This window comes from Melospiza georgiana, chromosome 8 (genome assembly GCF_028018845.1).
Source record: "Melospiza georgiana isolate bMelGeo1 chromosome 8, bMelGeo1.pri, whole genome shotgun sequence".
NCBI classification, from domain to species: Eukaryota; Metazoa; Chordata; class Aves; order Passeriformes; family Passerellidae; genus Melospiza; species Melospiza georgiana.
Genome location: NC_080437.1, coordinates 8,955,562 through 8,972,033, shown reverse-complemented (window position 1 = coordinate 8,972,033; position 16,472 = coordinate 8,955,562). Strand labels below are relative to the sequence as shown.

Sequence of the window (16,472 nt, the reverse complement as noted above, 5' to 3'; positions counted from 1 at the left end):
AGTTCTCATTCCAGCCTAAAACAGATCTAAACTATAGACTGGGAGGAGACAGCTGGCTCCAAATATCAATATCTCATCAGCAGATATCCAGGGGTGGCAACAGGTGTGCATTCCAAATACAGAGAATACACTTTTAGTTTTCTCTTCAGCCAGCTTCCACAATGACTTTCAATTAATTTTGTGAAATAATCACTTCCCGCCTGTTCAGTTACTTCTGCTGCTACCAGAAACTGCATTATTGGGGTGACAGTAAGGGGAGCCAGGTTCCCCCACAGCTAAATCCATGCATGTGATCCTAGGAAGAGCAGAGCTACTGAGGTGTATTCTGCACTTCCCCACAAGTGCCCCATAATCAGCTGTAGTACAAATCCCAGGAGAACACTCACTGTGAATAACAAACAAGTAAAACTTGACCATCAGGGATTAGCTACTGGTTTTCTTGAGTGAGTCTAAAACTTCCAAAGCTGCTTTGCCACAAAGTGCAGGCTAAAAAGTCCACACAAGTGCCCTGCCTTGGCCTTATCCAGGACATCTGCCAAGGTTCCCTGCCGCCACAGGCTTGCTGCAAATTTACAGAAACAATGAGTCAAAGTGTGAGGAAGCAAACAGCTGGCTGGCTGGAGTCCTCCTGCACTCATGCAAGAATTGCTCACGGAGACCAGAACTAAAAATCTCTTTACCAAGATGAAGCATAACAAAGCATCCATGGAAATCTAAGTAACATCAGTTGGATCTCTGATAAAAGCATTCTCCTAAGCATTTACAGATACTGGGAGTGCAAAACCAGTTTTCCTTGATCCTCTAACTAGATTTGCAATATAATAACTGTGCTAAGCCTTGTAATTTTTGTGTTACAATAACAACAGCTACAAATCACAAACTTTGTACATTATGAGCCTAAAGTGCACAAAGTTTAATATTCTGTTTTTGTGGTCCCAAGGCCCAAGATTATTCCATGCTCTAACTACAGAATATTCCTACTCACAAATAAAAGTGCCAAAATATTGAGATAGGTGATAATCACAGACAGAATTTACACTTGAATTTAAGTAGGTAAGAAATCTAAAGCAAAATGACTCATAAACAACTTTGTTTAGTCATTTAGTGTCAAAGAAGGAAGAAGTAATTTCACAAAAATGCAGATTGCCAGAATACATGAAGAACAGTTTTAACACCTGCAATGAATTTATGCCATGTGAGGAGCTGCCATTACCTCCAGAAGGTTAATTCCAGCAATTGCACGGAGCACACATTTCTGCAGATTAGATCTAAAAGCAGTTTTTTCCATAACCTTCACATTTACACTGAACAACTATAGCAAGTACTACCCAACATGTCCTAATTTCCTTCACTCTGGCTGCCAAATGTTTCATAATGTGCCAGATAATTGCACTAATTCTTGCTCTGAAAGACATAAAGGATATTTATGACTTTTTCCCCTGTGTCAGCAATATGATTTGCCACAGCTGACTACCTTGAGTTTTGCTGCTGTACAGGACAATACCAATGATTTATTCTGAATCATTGAAGAGCTCAGGTCACTCAGCAGGAAGTGGTATAGAGCAATCTCACTGACAGTGCCAGTTTCAAGGCTCTCCTCTCTGCCCAACCTCCAAAAAGGTGATTTTTCATAACCCTAGGAGGTAACTCAATAAGCATGCACCATGGTGTTAAATGTTTTACAAAAAAAACACCCAGATTTACTGGGTTGTCTCCCGGAGCTGGTGAGATCAGAATGACTGTGAAGAGGTGAAGATAGCATTTGTAGGGCAGACATACTTCTATTTATGGTAGCTGTTTTCCTGACAGGTCACTGGCAGAGAAACCCTGTGCTGATTGCTTTCAAGGCTTCTCAGACAGGTCATTGCCACAAGTGCTCAGTTTAGCTCTGAATGTACCTTAAAACCAGGCAAAGGCACATGTTCAGAAGTAGCTGGGCCATGTCCCAGAAGAGTGGGATATTTAAAACTGAAGCAGCTCATCAATCAATAAGGGAGCATACTGGATCCTTATGTGCAGATACAGCAATCACTGGGCACACATTGGGAAAATTTGGGAATGGAGATAAAGGAACAAAGTCTTCTTGCATGCATGTGCATGCACAGAAGCCCCAGGTGAGAGCAAATGTCACCTGATGGCACAATAGGGTCAGTCAGTGAAGTGCTTTTTGAGTTAATGTGAGGAATAGATTCTTGGTGAAGGGATAGATTCTTGATGAAGGCCTTTTAGTATCACCACACAACTAATCCAAACACTGATAAATAAACCTCATCTGTCTCCACTCATTTATTAACTTCAGTATTCAGATATTAAGGAACTTGGGGTCTGTTTGCAAAGCTGCTCTGTTGCACTGCTGAATATCCTCCATGGTGAGGTTTTTCTCCCAGAGGACAGAGTGGCATAGTTCCAACCACACCACATCTTGTTAGATTCACTTCCCTTGCTGTGCTTTTGTTTAAGATATAAACTTGTATCACATCCAAAGGTCAAATTCTGGTAGACCTGGCAATAAACCCAGAGAGCAGGAAAACAGAGACCACATATAGAGACCTATGAAACAGCAGCAAGGCTTAAAAGTCCATTTCCACAAAACAAAGCCTCTCATTGATGCCGGGCACAAATTTTGCTGAATATATAATTTTAAAATTGACTTGGCTTGCCATAAAACACCCAACTGAATAACAAGGCTATTTTACTGCATAGAAGATATTAACTGCTAATAGATACATTTTGTAAAGTGTCATTGCCTTACAGTTCATATTAACCTGGCATGGCTGTGATCCACTAGAACAAAGATTTACAAGTTGTAACAGGTATAAGTATTTTAACATCCTGTACTGTCAACAGTGAAAGGGAAAATTCTCCATTATCTGATCACACCAGGCTGTTGCTTCTTATCACCTTGACTTGCACGGCATGTTGTCCCACCTCTCATTTTTAGCTTCCAGTTTTGTGCCCACTCACCACCACCCCACACATGACTTCTCTAGCTCCATCCAAGCACTCACTGCTCAGCTTGGATGCCAACTTGAATTTTAGTGGCAAGGGCAGAATGAGTTGCTTCTCTTTCTTGATAACAGGGATTCATTTCTCTGATATAAAATGCTGTTACAAGGCCAAAGTGGGGGTGAGCTTTTCAGAATCAAATCCAGCTAAGTAGCCCCCACAGCCAGCACTTTTTTTTGGCTCAGAAAAGAGAAGTAGTTGTCATTAAACAGCTCTCTATCCCTCATGTCTCTTCATATGGTTTCTCACTTGAGGCTTGCCCTGTCTAGTCAGTGGCCAACAGAATGAAAGGGATCAGCCAGATCAGAACCTGCCACATCTGCCCATAATACACCATATAAACACTGAACTTACAAAATGCTCCACTGCCTATTGGACCCAGAGTTACGACAGAAAGCCTCCCTGTGAGGTGTGACCTTGTTGTGCTGTTTGAGGCAGCTGAGCAGAGAGGACTCACTTGAACAGAGCAGGTCCAAACACGATGGCCAGGTTTTCCAGAGTCATGAAATTCACTGCACTGTAGGTTGCCACCTTTAACAGGAAAGCAGACAGGAACTGAAGAAGGTTTTGATGGGCTTTGGGCAGGCAGCTGAGCAATTGTCTCAGGTTCTCTATGCATTCTGTTGTGTTGATTTTGTGCTCTGGAGGAAAAAAAAAAAACAACCCCAAACTTATAACATAGGTATTCCTAATATATAAACACAATTTCATCACAGATACTAGATACAAGTAAGAAGGAAGGCTTTAAAATATGTTAGAACAAAGTGAAGAATAAATACGTCCCCAACAAGGATTTTGTACACTAAATTTTGACATATGCTTTTCACTTATGAATATTTAAGAACCATGGATTTTCCAGATATTGAGTTTTACACTCACTGTTTCTGATATTTTCCTCTTAAGGCAGAATCATCCAGCACTTGCTGCTTTCGTAATGAAATTGCAGTCAGGAGTCATGTACCTGAATCCTCAAAGCTGCCTTGAAAGACAGTGCAAGGTTGCCAGCCTTGACTCTCCCAAGAGATTTTACACATGCTGTATGATTCTCATTAGGAGGAATGAGAAACTGCAGCCTTTCAGCCCCACATCATCTTCATTTCCTGACTAATTGGTAGCTCTCAGACTCAAAACATCTTTGCTCTATAAATATGCAACTGCAGTTACACAAGAGATGCTTAAAATTCTAAATTGGGGATACTTAACATTTTCTTGGTTCTTATTCTTCAAGGAAGGGTAACAAGGCAGAAAATGGGTTCACAAACAACTCCATTTGATCAGCAGTTCCCTATCAGTGGGATAAAATCTCCTGGTTACTAGGATTGAGATGACAGTTCTGCTCAATAATTGGCAGCTGATGCTCAAATTTGCCACAGATCACCAGGACACATCTGCGTAGCTTTGACATTGCTTATGAGCAAATCATGCCCTTGAGGGTAATTTTAGCCCTAAAAAACACATTCTGCACAGGCCAAGGCCCATGGTGCTCAACTGATTAATGAGCAAAATGAAAAACGGGATGAAGAGGAAAAAATAACTTTAAAAAATAACAGTAAGGCTGTCCAGGGTAGGAAAAACAAGGTGCTCACAAAAGCCCCATAGGTTGTTCTGCTCATGAAACTGCTTCCTTTCTCTTTCTTTGTAAACTCCTACAGGGCACTTCGAACAGAAGCAGCCCCCAAAGTAACCCACAAAATCCATTTATTTGTCTCCAAACACCTGAAATTAGCTACCAAAATCACTGGGCAGGCTGAGAACAGAGCTCAGCCACTGCAGGCATGAGTGGGGAGCAGGCAGAGGGCTGTTGGGGTGCTCTTTGCATGCTGCTCCACACACTGCCGTCCAAGATTACAAGAGGACTGGAAAAATAAATGCTAACTTAAAACACAGCTCTAAATAAGAACAGTGATGTGCAGAAAAACCTCTTTTAACAGAGAAGGTTAAATAAAAAAAGAGGCTTCAGCTTGGAAAAGAGAGAAGTGAGGCAGTGGCTATATAAAGACACAAGCAGCATTATGGTGGTGGTTGCATTAAAACTAAAAATATTATCTCAGTAACTAGTATGGTATACAATTTAAAAAAGAAAGCATGCAGAGGAAGAGCTTTCTCAAAGAAAACAGGATAGGATTGCAGGATTCATTGCCACAGGAAGGAAGGGAACCCAAAAGACTTAATGAATTTTAAAAAGACTGCAGACAAGTTCGTAGATGCCTGGTCCCTCCAAAGCAATTAAACATCAGCTCCAGGTTAAGGAAACACAAAACCTTGTTTATAGAAAGTGTAATCAACACATTATCTGTCACTGTCAGAGAATGGACAGAAGCTTGGAAGGTGCCCGTTCTGTACCTTGGAAAGTTTTTAGCAAGCCAGAGCAAATATTGTCTGGAAAAACAGCCACTGGTAGTTCTTTCAGAAAGAGCTTCAGGAGACTGGCCACAGAATCAACATCTCCATCATTAATAAGGTCTACTTTTTCCCCTTGATTGTACTTCTGCCTCAATTCCTTGATTTTACTTGCTGAGCCACCAACCCGAAATATACCGACACGCTCCAGACCTGTGTGAGAAATGCAGAACAGTGAGCAGTGCTTGTTTACTTTACCACATCTTTGTGATGAGAACTGGAGTTCAAAAAGCAAGAGCTCCTTTAAGACAGCACAATAATTGTAAATAAGGATTTTTCCAGCATTTAGAGCTGAAAAGTAAAGCTTAAACAAAGACTATCAGTTTCCAGAAGACAACAGGAAAAATATGAACTTACCAAATACCTCCAGGTACTCCACCATCTGTGCCACAAGAGAAGGAACCCCACATTGCTTTGCATCCTCTACAAGTGTTTCCAGAGGAACACCAAATGTGCTTCCTTCTCTGCTGAACTGTAGCTCTGGTGAAACTTTATTTGTTGTGTGCCTTACTTGTATAGAGGAGAACGATTGCTGGGGAATAAAAACAGGCAAGTGGTAAACGGTGAACGGCTTTTGTTATTTTAACCTCCAAAGATCTACTACATGGGCAAAATCACTGTCTTCTTTGTAGCATCTTAGTACAGATTTTATTTCTACTGTATATTCTTGCTAATATTCTTCTGTAGAGCTGAGGTGAGACCTGTGATGGGGTAAACTCCAGTAAAGCCTCCTCACCCTACAGTCGGGGAAAATGGGCCTTGTGTTGAGGTGGATGGGCTGTTCAGGACAGTGAGGGGTCACCAGCCCTCAAAAGAGCCCCAAAAGTCAGGAAAAAGCTGACCCCCTGCTGGTGCACAGCCTTCCAACTCTATGAAACTTGTGAATTTCTACTTAATTCCTGAGGATAAAAAATGCAAGATTATGAAGGAACCTGAAGTGGAATTTAAGCGTCAGCCATGGCGCACGCCTCGGAAGTGGTTCCTTTCTGCTCACCCAGTTTTTCCAAATTTTTTACCCCAACAACTGGTGCAAAAGCATCAAAAAAAAAAAAAAATCACAAAAAACCTTGCACTTTTCATCCTGTCTGACGAAGGAAGCTGCTTTTTCCATCCTACAGGGCGTGGGCTGGGGGGTCTGTGGGCTCTGGCAGGGCCCTGTCCCTGAGGGCGGCTGAGGGGCTCTGTGAGGACGGGGCTGCCCCGGGCGGGCACAGCAGCACTGCGACACCTCAGGGCCACCTGGGGCTGTTTAAAAACATCTTTCCAAATAGATGCTCAGATACATTTAAAAATAAATATAATAACTATATATTTAATAATAATATTCCTCAGGAATATTTTAAAAAATGGGGAAATTCTGCCCGGCACCGTGAAAGGAGTTCTGGCTGCCCTGCCCTCTTTCCCACCTCCCCAAAGCCCCTTGCTTGCCATGGCCCACAGTAATTGCTGCATTCCACCCTCATACCTACCAGGCGAGGAGAGCACAAGTCCAAACCTGGATTTACCATTGCTGCACTAGGACTATTTAAACAGTACCTAAAGGGGATTTTAATTTTTTTTCTTTTTTTTTGTAGCATTATCTCAAACCAGCCTCTTTTTCAATATTTTTTATTACTATGTTTTCAGAAGGAAAAGGGAAAGATTTTCCTATGGGTTTGAAGCTGATCTGCCTTAGTGAAGCTGTTTTTCACACACTCTGCCTGCAGCAGAGCCATGAGCTGGAGCTCCAGGCCAGCCCTGCTGCCATGGCAAAAGCACACACAGCACTCAAAACACCCCAGGCCATTTTGCTTTTTCAACACATAGGAAAGCTTAGGCTGTGATGTTAGTGTTACAGCATGAATAGTTATCTAAAAAGAACAAATATCAGCATGTGCCAAACATATTTTACAGCATTTTTGTATATAAGCTATGAGGTGTTACAAAAAGCCTCTAAAATATCTGTGCACCACGACTGTAAATCCCTCCCTTTCCCCTCTCAGATGCAGCAGAGCCTTCTCAGAGAGAAGGAAGGAGTGAAGCAGCCAGATTTAAGTTGACTTACACAGATGGAAAGGGAGGCGCCCGCTCCCATGTTAGGCTGCAGCAGAGTGCCAGGGTTTCAGCTGTGCTGCTCCAAGACACCATCACCTTTCTTCCCCTGCACAGAGCCGTGCAGCCTGGCCAGAGCTCACTGCAGCCATGGGGCTGTTCCTCTGCAATTAACTCATCATGGCATAATTGCTAGGCATCACCTTAATCAGTGGTTTCCCTCCAGAGCCGGTGGAAGGTAGAAATTAACTCGTAGTAAAAGAGGACTCCTTGCAGCCAGCACTTCCCTGTGGAGGCACCTTGCACAAGCTGAGGGCTGAGTTACCACCAGGAGATGTTTCCATGGCACCTACCACACACAATGCCACAGCTTTCCAAGCCACACTGATCCTGGGCCTGATATTTACTCTTGAGTGGGTTTCTGCAGTGCAGGTTTGCAGATATTCCTGCTGCCCCTCCTGCCTGCTACAGCAGCATGGAAAATACTATGAGGTAGCCCTCTATATACACACTAAAGCCACTTTTTTATATAACACATACACAATCATTTTGGCCAACACATGGGCAAGGACCCATCCAATTATTTTAAAATATGAAGATGTAATTAAGCCTAAAACCCTTTATAGTTGTTTCAGATACAAAGCCTTGTCCTGGAAAATAAGTCATAAAGAAACAGTGTTGCAGTAAAATCTAGCTGGGTGAGATTTTTACACAAACTTGGTAGGTACACATGAAACAAAAGCAGAACACACAAGGCACAAAAAAGTAGAGGTGCTGAGCAAGACCCCCTCGGTGGAGCACTGGAAAAGCAGGAGTTACTCCCAACACCACACTGGTACAGCACAGACAGCAAAGATAGCTCCCTCCACCTTAGCAGAAAGAATACCATTTAAAAACTAGTGCAGAATTTTAGCCCTCTTACCTCTCCACAAGATCCCTCTATAAGGTTTGAAAAGTGCTGTGGCTTAGGGCTTCCTTCCTCTACCTCTGGAGCTGGCCCCAGAAAAATCCACATCCTCCTCACCACTCCTCAGCCTGACGGGTCTCTGCAAACAAGCTCCACCTGTGCCCATCACCACAGCTGTGGCTATTTATCCTGTTAAAAATGCTGTGCCCATCACCACAGCTGTGGCTATTTAACCTCTTAAAAATGCTGTGCCCACCACCACAGCTGAAGCCATTTATCCTGTTAGAAATTCTGTGCCCATCACCTCAGCTGTGGCCATTTAGCCTATTAAAAATTCTGTGCCCATCACCTCAGCTGTGGCCATTTAGCCTGTTAGAAACGCTGTGCCTACCACCACAGCTGAAGCCATTTAGCCTGTTAAACTTTCTGTGCCCATCACCACAGCTGTGGCTGCTCAGCCTGTTCAAGCTGCTGGGCCTACAGGAGGTCCTGGTGCTGATGGTGCTGTACCCCAACACTGCTAAATACGAGTGACAGAAGAGAGAAGCAAGTGTGAGTGCCCTGTCACAGCAGTGTGATGCTCTGTGCTCATGGCTGAGGGCACAGGGGGCATTTTGGTGTGACATCCCCTCCCTGCTGCACTCAGCTCCTCTGCCCTGCAGCCTCCCTGCCCTCAAACCCTTAATTGCTGTTTGCAGGAGCACCAGCAGCTCCCCCACTTTCGCTGGATCCCTTTGGGACAGACCAAAGCACTCGGAGTCACCTTAGCCATGCCTGTGAGCCTGCAGAGAACTGCACTCTGCAGAGAAACACATCACAAAGAGGCCTGTGCAAAGCCTACAAAATGAAACAAAAAAATGTTCAACTCTCTAACTCTTTGCTACCTGCCCCACAGTACATATTTCTAATTCACATTCTGATTTTCCATCTTACTAGGTGCCACAGGAGCCATCCTGCTGACACGTCACTCCTCCCTGCTTCAGCTCAGCGTGTAAACTGTAGGCAAAACTAAAAATATTATCTTTCAAACAACAAATTCTCCACCTGAGCAGCAAACACAAAATTTATCTGTTGACTCATAACAAGGCAGCAGCCACTGCAACCATCCCCTTGGTCTCGGCTGCTCCTGTGACTCCAGCTATTGAAGAATTCGCTTCCAAGTGCTGCCTGCCAGCTCGGGCAGGGCTCCCGGAGGATGCAGCAGCTAGAGGGCACACGAGCCTTGCAGAGAGGGGGTCCTGCAAGCCCCCCTGCAGGCAGGCAAGGAGCCCGACCCTGGGCAGGGTTTTCCTTTCACACCAAGCAGCTCCGAGCATCCCTCCGGATGATTTCTCCTCGCATCGCAGCTGTACAAAAGAGGAGGAGGCTGCAGGCAGCGCAAATTAAGCATATAACTGCTCACACTGCGTAGCTGAAATTCCAACCCTTCCTCCACAACCTCTGGATCAAAGTCAGCCCCTGCAGGACTTCAGCTGTATGAAAAGGATGTGTGGTGCTTTGAGGAGCCACCCTGACTTCAAGGGGCACGTCTAAATGAAAAGCAAAGCTTTTGGTCTCGCAGCACCCTGCTGCCCAGGGAAAGGCTTGTGAGGAAAGGCACTGCCCCAGCCTGGCTGTGTGAGGGGCTGGCCGAGCACCAGGGGCTGCCTTTGTACTCTCTCCGCTGGGGCCACTCCTCCAGCTGCTGAATGGGCCACTTGTGAGGGTTGCTGATGTTTCAAAAGGATAGAGAAAGGATAAACACGAAAGGAAAACAGAAAAGTTTAGTTTTGCTCCTCAGAGAACCAGGTTTTTACAGCAGCGTTTGGAACAGCAGGATCCCTGTGGGAGAGGGCAGAGGTAAATCCGCTGTCAGCAGCAGTAAAAAACAATAGCAGCAAGAAAAATAATTAACCGAGGCTTCATGGTTCATTGAAGTTTTCCTTCAAAGCTGCAAGCAGCCTGCTCTGTAACTTGGTGATCTGTGTCTCAGCTTCAGGAGTCTCCAAGCATCCAGGCAAGGAGGAAAGCAAGCCCAGGAGCTGAGCAGGGAGTGCGTGCCCCCAGGGATGTGGTGTGGACAGTCCTGCACGGCCCACACCCAGCTGGAGAGGCTCTGCTGGCTCTGGATTGGCAGCAAACACTGGGGCAAGCAGCGCTGCTGATGGCAGCTGCAGGCTTTGGGGAGGCACTGTCATGCTGTGATACATCAGTTGCACCACCTCAGCCTTGAGAACCCTTGGGAGCTAAGCCCATAAAAGCATCCCTGAATTATCACGAAGAACAGTCTGGGATGATACACATGGAGATTCTGTCAGACAAACCTGTATTACTGGCTTTCAAAGCAGGTCTTCATCTCACACACAGCATTTGTATATTTTATCCCAATCCACCAGGAGCCACTGTAAACAGTAAACGTGGTAAATCCTGGAAATTTGCACATTTTATGGACCTGATAGATAAACTATAGGGCTTCTCAAGCAAAAGGCGAAAATAGAAATAAGAGCTACAACCAAGACAGAAAGTAGACATGGAAAAATGCATTTCATATTAGGTAATCATTGGCAAGAAATGAGGCATCTCTCTCTCTTGATTACTACAGTATCAATATAAGTTTTCCTACATTTTAGCTGGTAAAAGTCATAGCAGAGACGTAAGGACTGGTTGCCACACATCCTTCATCACAACAATCTGATTGCCAACCGTGCCTGCTCGCCAAGTTAAATTATCAGCAAGGAAGAGTTGCTGTCCTGACAAGAAAGCAGCTCTCCCCTGCTGCTACTTGCACTGCTTTTTGCTGTGCCCATGGTGAGGGCACACAGGCCACAGCACCTCCTGCCAGGCGAGCCCTTGTCAGCCCAGCAGCGTCCCCTCCGGCTTGATTCCTGCTCACGGCTGCTCAGGTGGCCTTCTCTGGAAACGCCAGAAGACAGAGAAGGGTGTGCCTGCAGAGCCAGGGCCAGCCAGGCATGGGGGAGCTGCCCCTTCTCCACCGCCAGGCACACACGAGTGCAGAGCTGTGCCTGAACACATATCCCTGAGTCACAGCAAGGCTCCTTCCACTGGAGACACTGCACCTGGCAGCCTGGGAGCTGCTTCTCTCTATCTGAGCCCATCTCTGGCAGGGGGTGTGTTGGTGTCCCGAGGTGGCTCAGCTGAGCTGGTTTCCAGGCAGCTGAACTACAGGCATGTGGAGAACTGCCCAATGAAACAGTGGGAGGCAAATGCTCAGACTGCTTGCTGGCCCTATTTTCTTTTTTTTTTTTTTTTTCTTCCCAGCCCATTAAACCTTCTAGCATCATCTTTTTTTTTAAAGGCTTTTGAAAAGCCTGCAGAAAGCTGCACAATTCCTTGGCAGTTTTGTGGAACTGAAAGTGACTGGCAGGCGACAGATCAATAAAAGCCAATATTCCTCTCTTGGAGTGAAATGTCATGAAGGTTGTTTTGGAGCCTGCCTCTCTCTGCTTCCTGTTTTGAATCTCATTTTCTTCCTCTAATCTCCACCTGGCACTTAAACCTCTTCATTTTCTTGATGCTGTTCCAGGGAAAACAAGTCAGCATTCAAAGTGCAGTATTGCTTCATTATCTAAAGGCGCTATCATGCTGTTGCTGCTAAAGAGCAGAACACCAGCAAAAATAGCCACAAGCTGAAAACTATTGTAGTGAGGCAAGTAGAGCTCTTTTTCAGGCCCTGCAAATTATTTGAACTCTGTGTTTCTATTATATTTCTGTCTATATCATGAAATTGGCTGATTCCAGGTTAATTCCTCCAAGAAGCAGAAAGATGAAAAACGCAAAGGAACACAGAATTTTTGCAATCATGGTTTGCTCCTTGCTCCTTGACAATTTGATGGCAGCAAATTGTCTGCTCATTTTCAAAGGGAATTTGAAATGTTGGATTAGTTTCAGCAAAAGTTGCAAGCACCAGGCCAGTTTCTGCATCCCAAATCATCCTCCCAGGAAGGCAGACCTCCCAGAGGCTCCATCCACAAACTGCTGCTGGTTTCTGACAGCTCCCCACAGCTGAAGGGAGACTCAGCTTCCAGCTTCAGCTCCAGACAGCTCATGGGGTATTAATCTCTTGCTGAAGCAATTATCTCTGGCACCATATGCCACCATTTTTCATAAATAATACAGTTTCAACACAAAATTGCCTCTTTGAAGGGCTGTAAAGAAGTAAGACGGGATTAGTCCTTGCCTCCTCTCTGGCTCTAGCTTGCACAGCACCTGAGGTGGGGATTAAAAAAAAGAAAATAAAAAGGAGGAGTACACTCAGCAAAGGCATCCTCTTGCACCATGGACACTGCCCTAGCCCATATAAAAGTCAGGCACAGGCAGTTTTTCCTTTGTAGTTCTCCAATGGCATAGAACCACTCCTTACTGGTTCATTTCAAGAGTTGCTCCTATTATGTTCAATAAACTCTGCTTTATGCAGTCTTGTGATACTACTTCTTGAACAAAATTAGAGAAAACTCAAAGAAAGACTCTCAAAATGCAGACCTTTCCCCCCCAGAGGAGCTGAGATGCCAGCAGCATCTCCATCAATCTTCCCAGTTTCAGATATGATAAAACCCTATTTGGAGTTATTCAGTATGTCATATGAAAATTCAGGTCTCCTGTTTCTAAAGCAACAAGGTAATGGTCTGCTCAGGGGGAATCTCTTCTTCCCATCTCCCTCTCCCAGGAATCTTTTTGGTAGCTAAAATTCCTACACCCAGAAGAGTGACTTCTTAATCATTTCATATCATGGATACACCAGGGAGGAACCAGATTGTCAAACCTACTCTCACAAATATATTTTTTGTTCCCTACTTGTTCCCAGTACCTCCACATGACTCTGTTTAACTTGAAGCAAATGTTATTTAATTAAGCATTTTTCTGATCTCTTGCACAACCTTGTACAAAGCATTTATTGTAATTCACAGAATCTGAGAATACTACTCCAGATGATTTCAGTTATCCCAATTTGGGAAGATGGTCCCCCAAGTAATGCAAAGCAGGGAAACAGCCACTCCAACCCAGGGACATTTTAATTAAAAAGCAAAGTAATTGGATTCCAATGAAAGGCAGCATGACCTAATCCAACCTGATATGCCTCTCACATATCAAAATTTAAAGTTAGAACCACAAAAACCCACACAATTTAGATACAATCTGTAAATACAGAGTTGGTCAGAGCACTGGCCATTTACAGAACAGGGTGTAGGTATTCATCTTGTTACTCAGCTGCATCTAGTCTCTGCTGTTAATCACTGAAAACGTGTTTACTTTTCAACATGAGCTCTGTGTGACACAGGAAAGGAGAAAAGAGGTTAGGCAGATAATTTTGCAGCCTGCAACGAGAGAAACAAGGGAGGAAAAGACATTAATTTGAATTAAGTGAAATTGAGTTTGCAAGTTTAACTGTGACCAGGTTGGAGCCAAAGGCAGAGGAGAGGAGCATTTGCTGCAGTTCCACTGCACAGGGCCACGGCTGCACAGCAGCTCCCACAGGAACTGCCCTGAGTCCTTCCCAGCCATGCAGCACACTGCAGCATGGTGTGCCAGCAGTTACACCTGAGCTCACACCACAGAAACATCCAGCTGCTCTTGGGGAAATAAAAGAAAAAAGCATTTTCAGAGGTGCTGTGGGTGCATTTACAGCAACGCGCCCACAACAATGCAGCTGGAAGCCTTAAGCAAGCACTTTGACTGGCAGGAAACATAAAACTATGGCCTGGAAAGCCACTGTACCCAACCCCTGTACAGCAGCATGGGGACTCAGTCAGGAATGGGCTCAGGGCTCACTGAGGCACACAGTGAGCCCCTGAGCATTCCATGGTGCTCCTTGCTGCACACCAAGTGAGCAGACTGGAGTGGGCTGCATGTTCAGCTTCACACTCCAGCCATGTGCTCTCCTCCCCCTAAAAACTGCAGCAAACACAGCACAACACCTGCACCTGACACAGGAGAGCCAGGAGAAGAAAGCACAGCAGGGAGAGCTGCAGGATCTGCCCTGTCAGCTCCTCTTTATCAGACATGCATAAGACTCCTTTTCCTCAGCAGATGACGCCTTGAGCATCTGCAGAGTAGAGAAATCTGTGTACATACCAGTCATATTTTATTCTCTTTATATAGCTCTGGCCAAGAATTTCAGCAAGTTGCTCATTTCAGATATCTGGGCCTCTAGTTTCTGAAAACATGAAATGGCACCAGGGCTAATAAAGTCTGCTTGGACTGATGTGACTATTTAACACTAATGAAAAATGCCCAAGCAAGCAAGTACTACACACACTGAACGCAGCTGGTTAAAGCTGACCAATAAAGTTGTTGTAAGAAGCTATGGACACTCTAAAGAAAACCAACATAAGATGCTGTTGTAGAAAATGTGAGGACATCCCAAATGAGGACATAGAAGAAAGGAGTCAAGCATTTCCCACAGAGCCATGGGAGTGACAACAAACCAGGAACAGCAGGTACTCTGAGAAACTTGAAATCACTGTTGTGGTAGTGAGCCTAAACTAGAGGATCTTTAAAGGTCCCTTTCAGGTAAAATCATGCTCTGATTTAGTTCCTGCAACAAAATCATTGCATGATAGAGAACGGTTTAAGTTGAGCATGTGTGTATCACCTCTGAACTGTTTTGATTGCTTAAAAGCAAACATTTAAAAGAACAAATATCTTCATCCAAAACCAGAAAAAATAATTTTGTAATTTGAGAGCATATTGACATACCTCTAAAGACTGTTTCTTATATAGAGACTGACAAGTCTTTAACTTCACTCTTCAACTTAATTGAGTCTACAGCAAAGCATCACTGAAATGAGTCCTCTGAGTTTAAGTAATTCTGTTTCATAGGAAATCAACTTTTTCTACTTTCTCTGTCCTGTTCAACTGGATTTCTGTATAATTTCTAATTTTGCCACTTTTAATCTGACTGGTATTATGCTCAGCTAAACATATTCACCATATATGTATGTGAAAGGCCCTCCTGAATGATCTGAAGTGAAACATCTCTCCAATAAAAAAATACCTCCATGTCAGTTTAATGCTATGCAAACATCTCCATCAATTTTTATAGCCCTCACTCAGCACATTGTTCAATGTCAGGGCTGGATGCAGGAATCCAGGATCAGCATGATGTAGACAAATTAACAGCCACCAAAGGAATGTAATCTCTTTCTACAGCTAATGATAAAGCCCATCAATTCAGCAAGGCACAGAGTACACTCTAAATCTAATAATATTTCACAGTTTCATTTGTCTTGTGTTTCAGCAACTATGATAAACTTTCATAGGATCTGCAAAGAGGTAGATAAATGTTCTATTCATGACTGACTCCACAGTAACTGAATAATTTATGCAATAAACAATAACTTTATCTTGTACAATAAAGAGTAATTACTTAAGCATCTGATTCCATCTGTTCCAGATCTATTTGTCAGGGACTATAAAAATCAAGATGGCAGAACTGTTTACCTACCTCTACCTACTCCTATCACTCGGTCAATGCTGATTACCTACTTTTCAAGCAAATAAGGCACAGATTATCACATTGCACCTGTCCTGCCACCTTCTAAAATACATTTAACCCTATGGGTTCATTATTTGAACGAAGCATGAAGACAGAAGGAAAGGCTCTCAGATAAAATGTAAGTTCCAGCATCTCTGGAAATATCTTCTTGGAAAGGAGCCCTGCAAAACTAGAACAGGAAAACCAAAACATTAAAATCTTGGGTCCTGTTTACCAGTTAAAGACAAGATAAATAAAAGCACAGTGCTCAGCATGCTGGGGCAAGGAGTCCTAGCACATATTGCTTGCAGTGGCAAATAAAATTCTTTAACAGTCAGGGCTCTTTCCTCACTGCTGGGTAGGGTTACATCAGGAAACTGTTACAGATCACTAGTCAGATTTCCACACATATCAGGCTGCCTAATAATAGACTCCATTTCCATTGCAAGAGTGTGCTACATACCACCTAATCATTTGCATTAATTCCAGCTGCATTTTTTCAGACCAACCACTAATTCAACATCAGTTTCGTATTTAAAGGACTCAGAAAGTATTGTTGGCAGGAAGTGAGCTTTTAAAAGAAGAATCTGAAGGCATACATGCCCTGATCATACCCAGGATATCCCCACAGTTTCTTTAAGATGTGTAAAACATGGT

The 16,472-nt window shown here is 43.9% G+C and overlaps 1 protein-coding gene across 1 annotated transcript in view; it reads right to left on the bottom strand.

Moving 5' to 3' along the window:
- Positions 1–7,524, bottom strand: part of FAM13C (family with sequence similarity 13 member C) — a 115,025-nt gene extending 107,501 nt beyond the window's left edge. Inside the window, exons 1-4 of the mRNA XM_058029104.1 lie at positions 7,451–7,524; positions 5,764–5,938; positions 5,350–5,559; positions 3,464–3,647 (exon numbers count right to left, since the gene is read on the bottom strand). Of these exons, the coding sequence (XP_057885087.1) occupies positions 3,464–3,647; positions 5,350–5,559; positions 5,764–5,938; positions 7,451–7,480 (599 nt within the window). The 5' untranslated portion in view covers positions 7,481–7,524. The remainder of the gene's footprint in view (positions 1–3,463; positions 3,648–5,349; positions 5,560–5,763; positions 5,939–7,450) is intronic.
- Between the last annotated feature and the right edge of the window lie 8,948 nt (positions 7,525–16,472).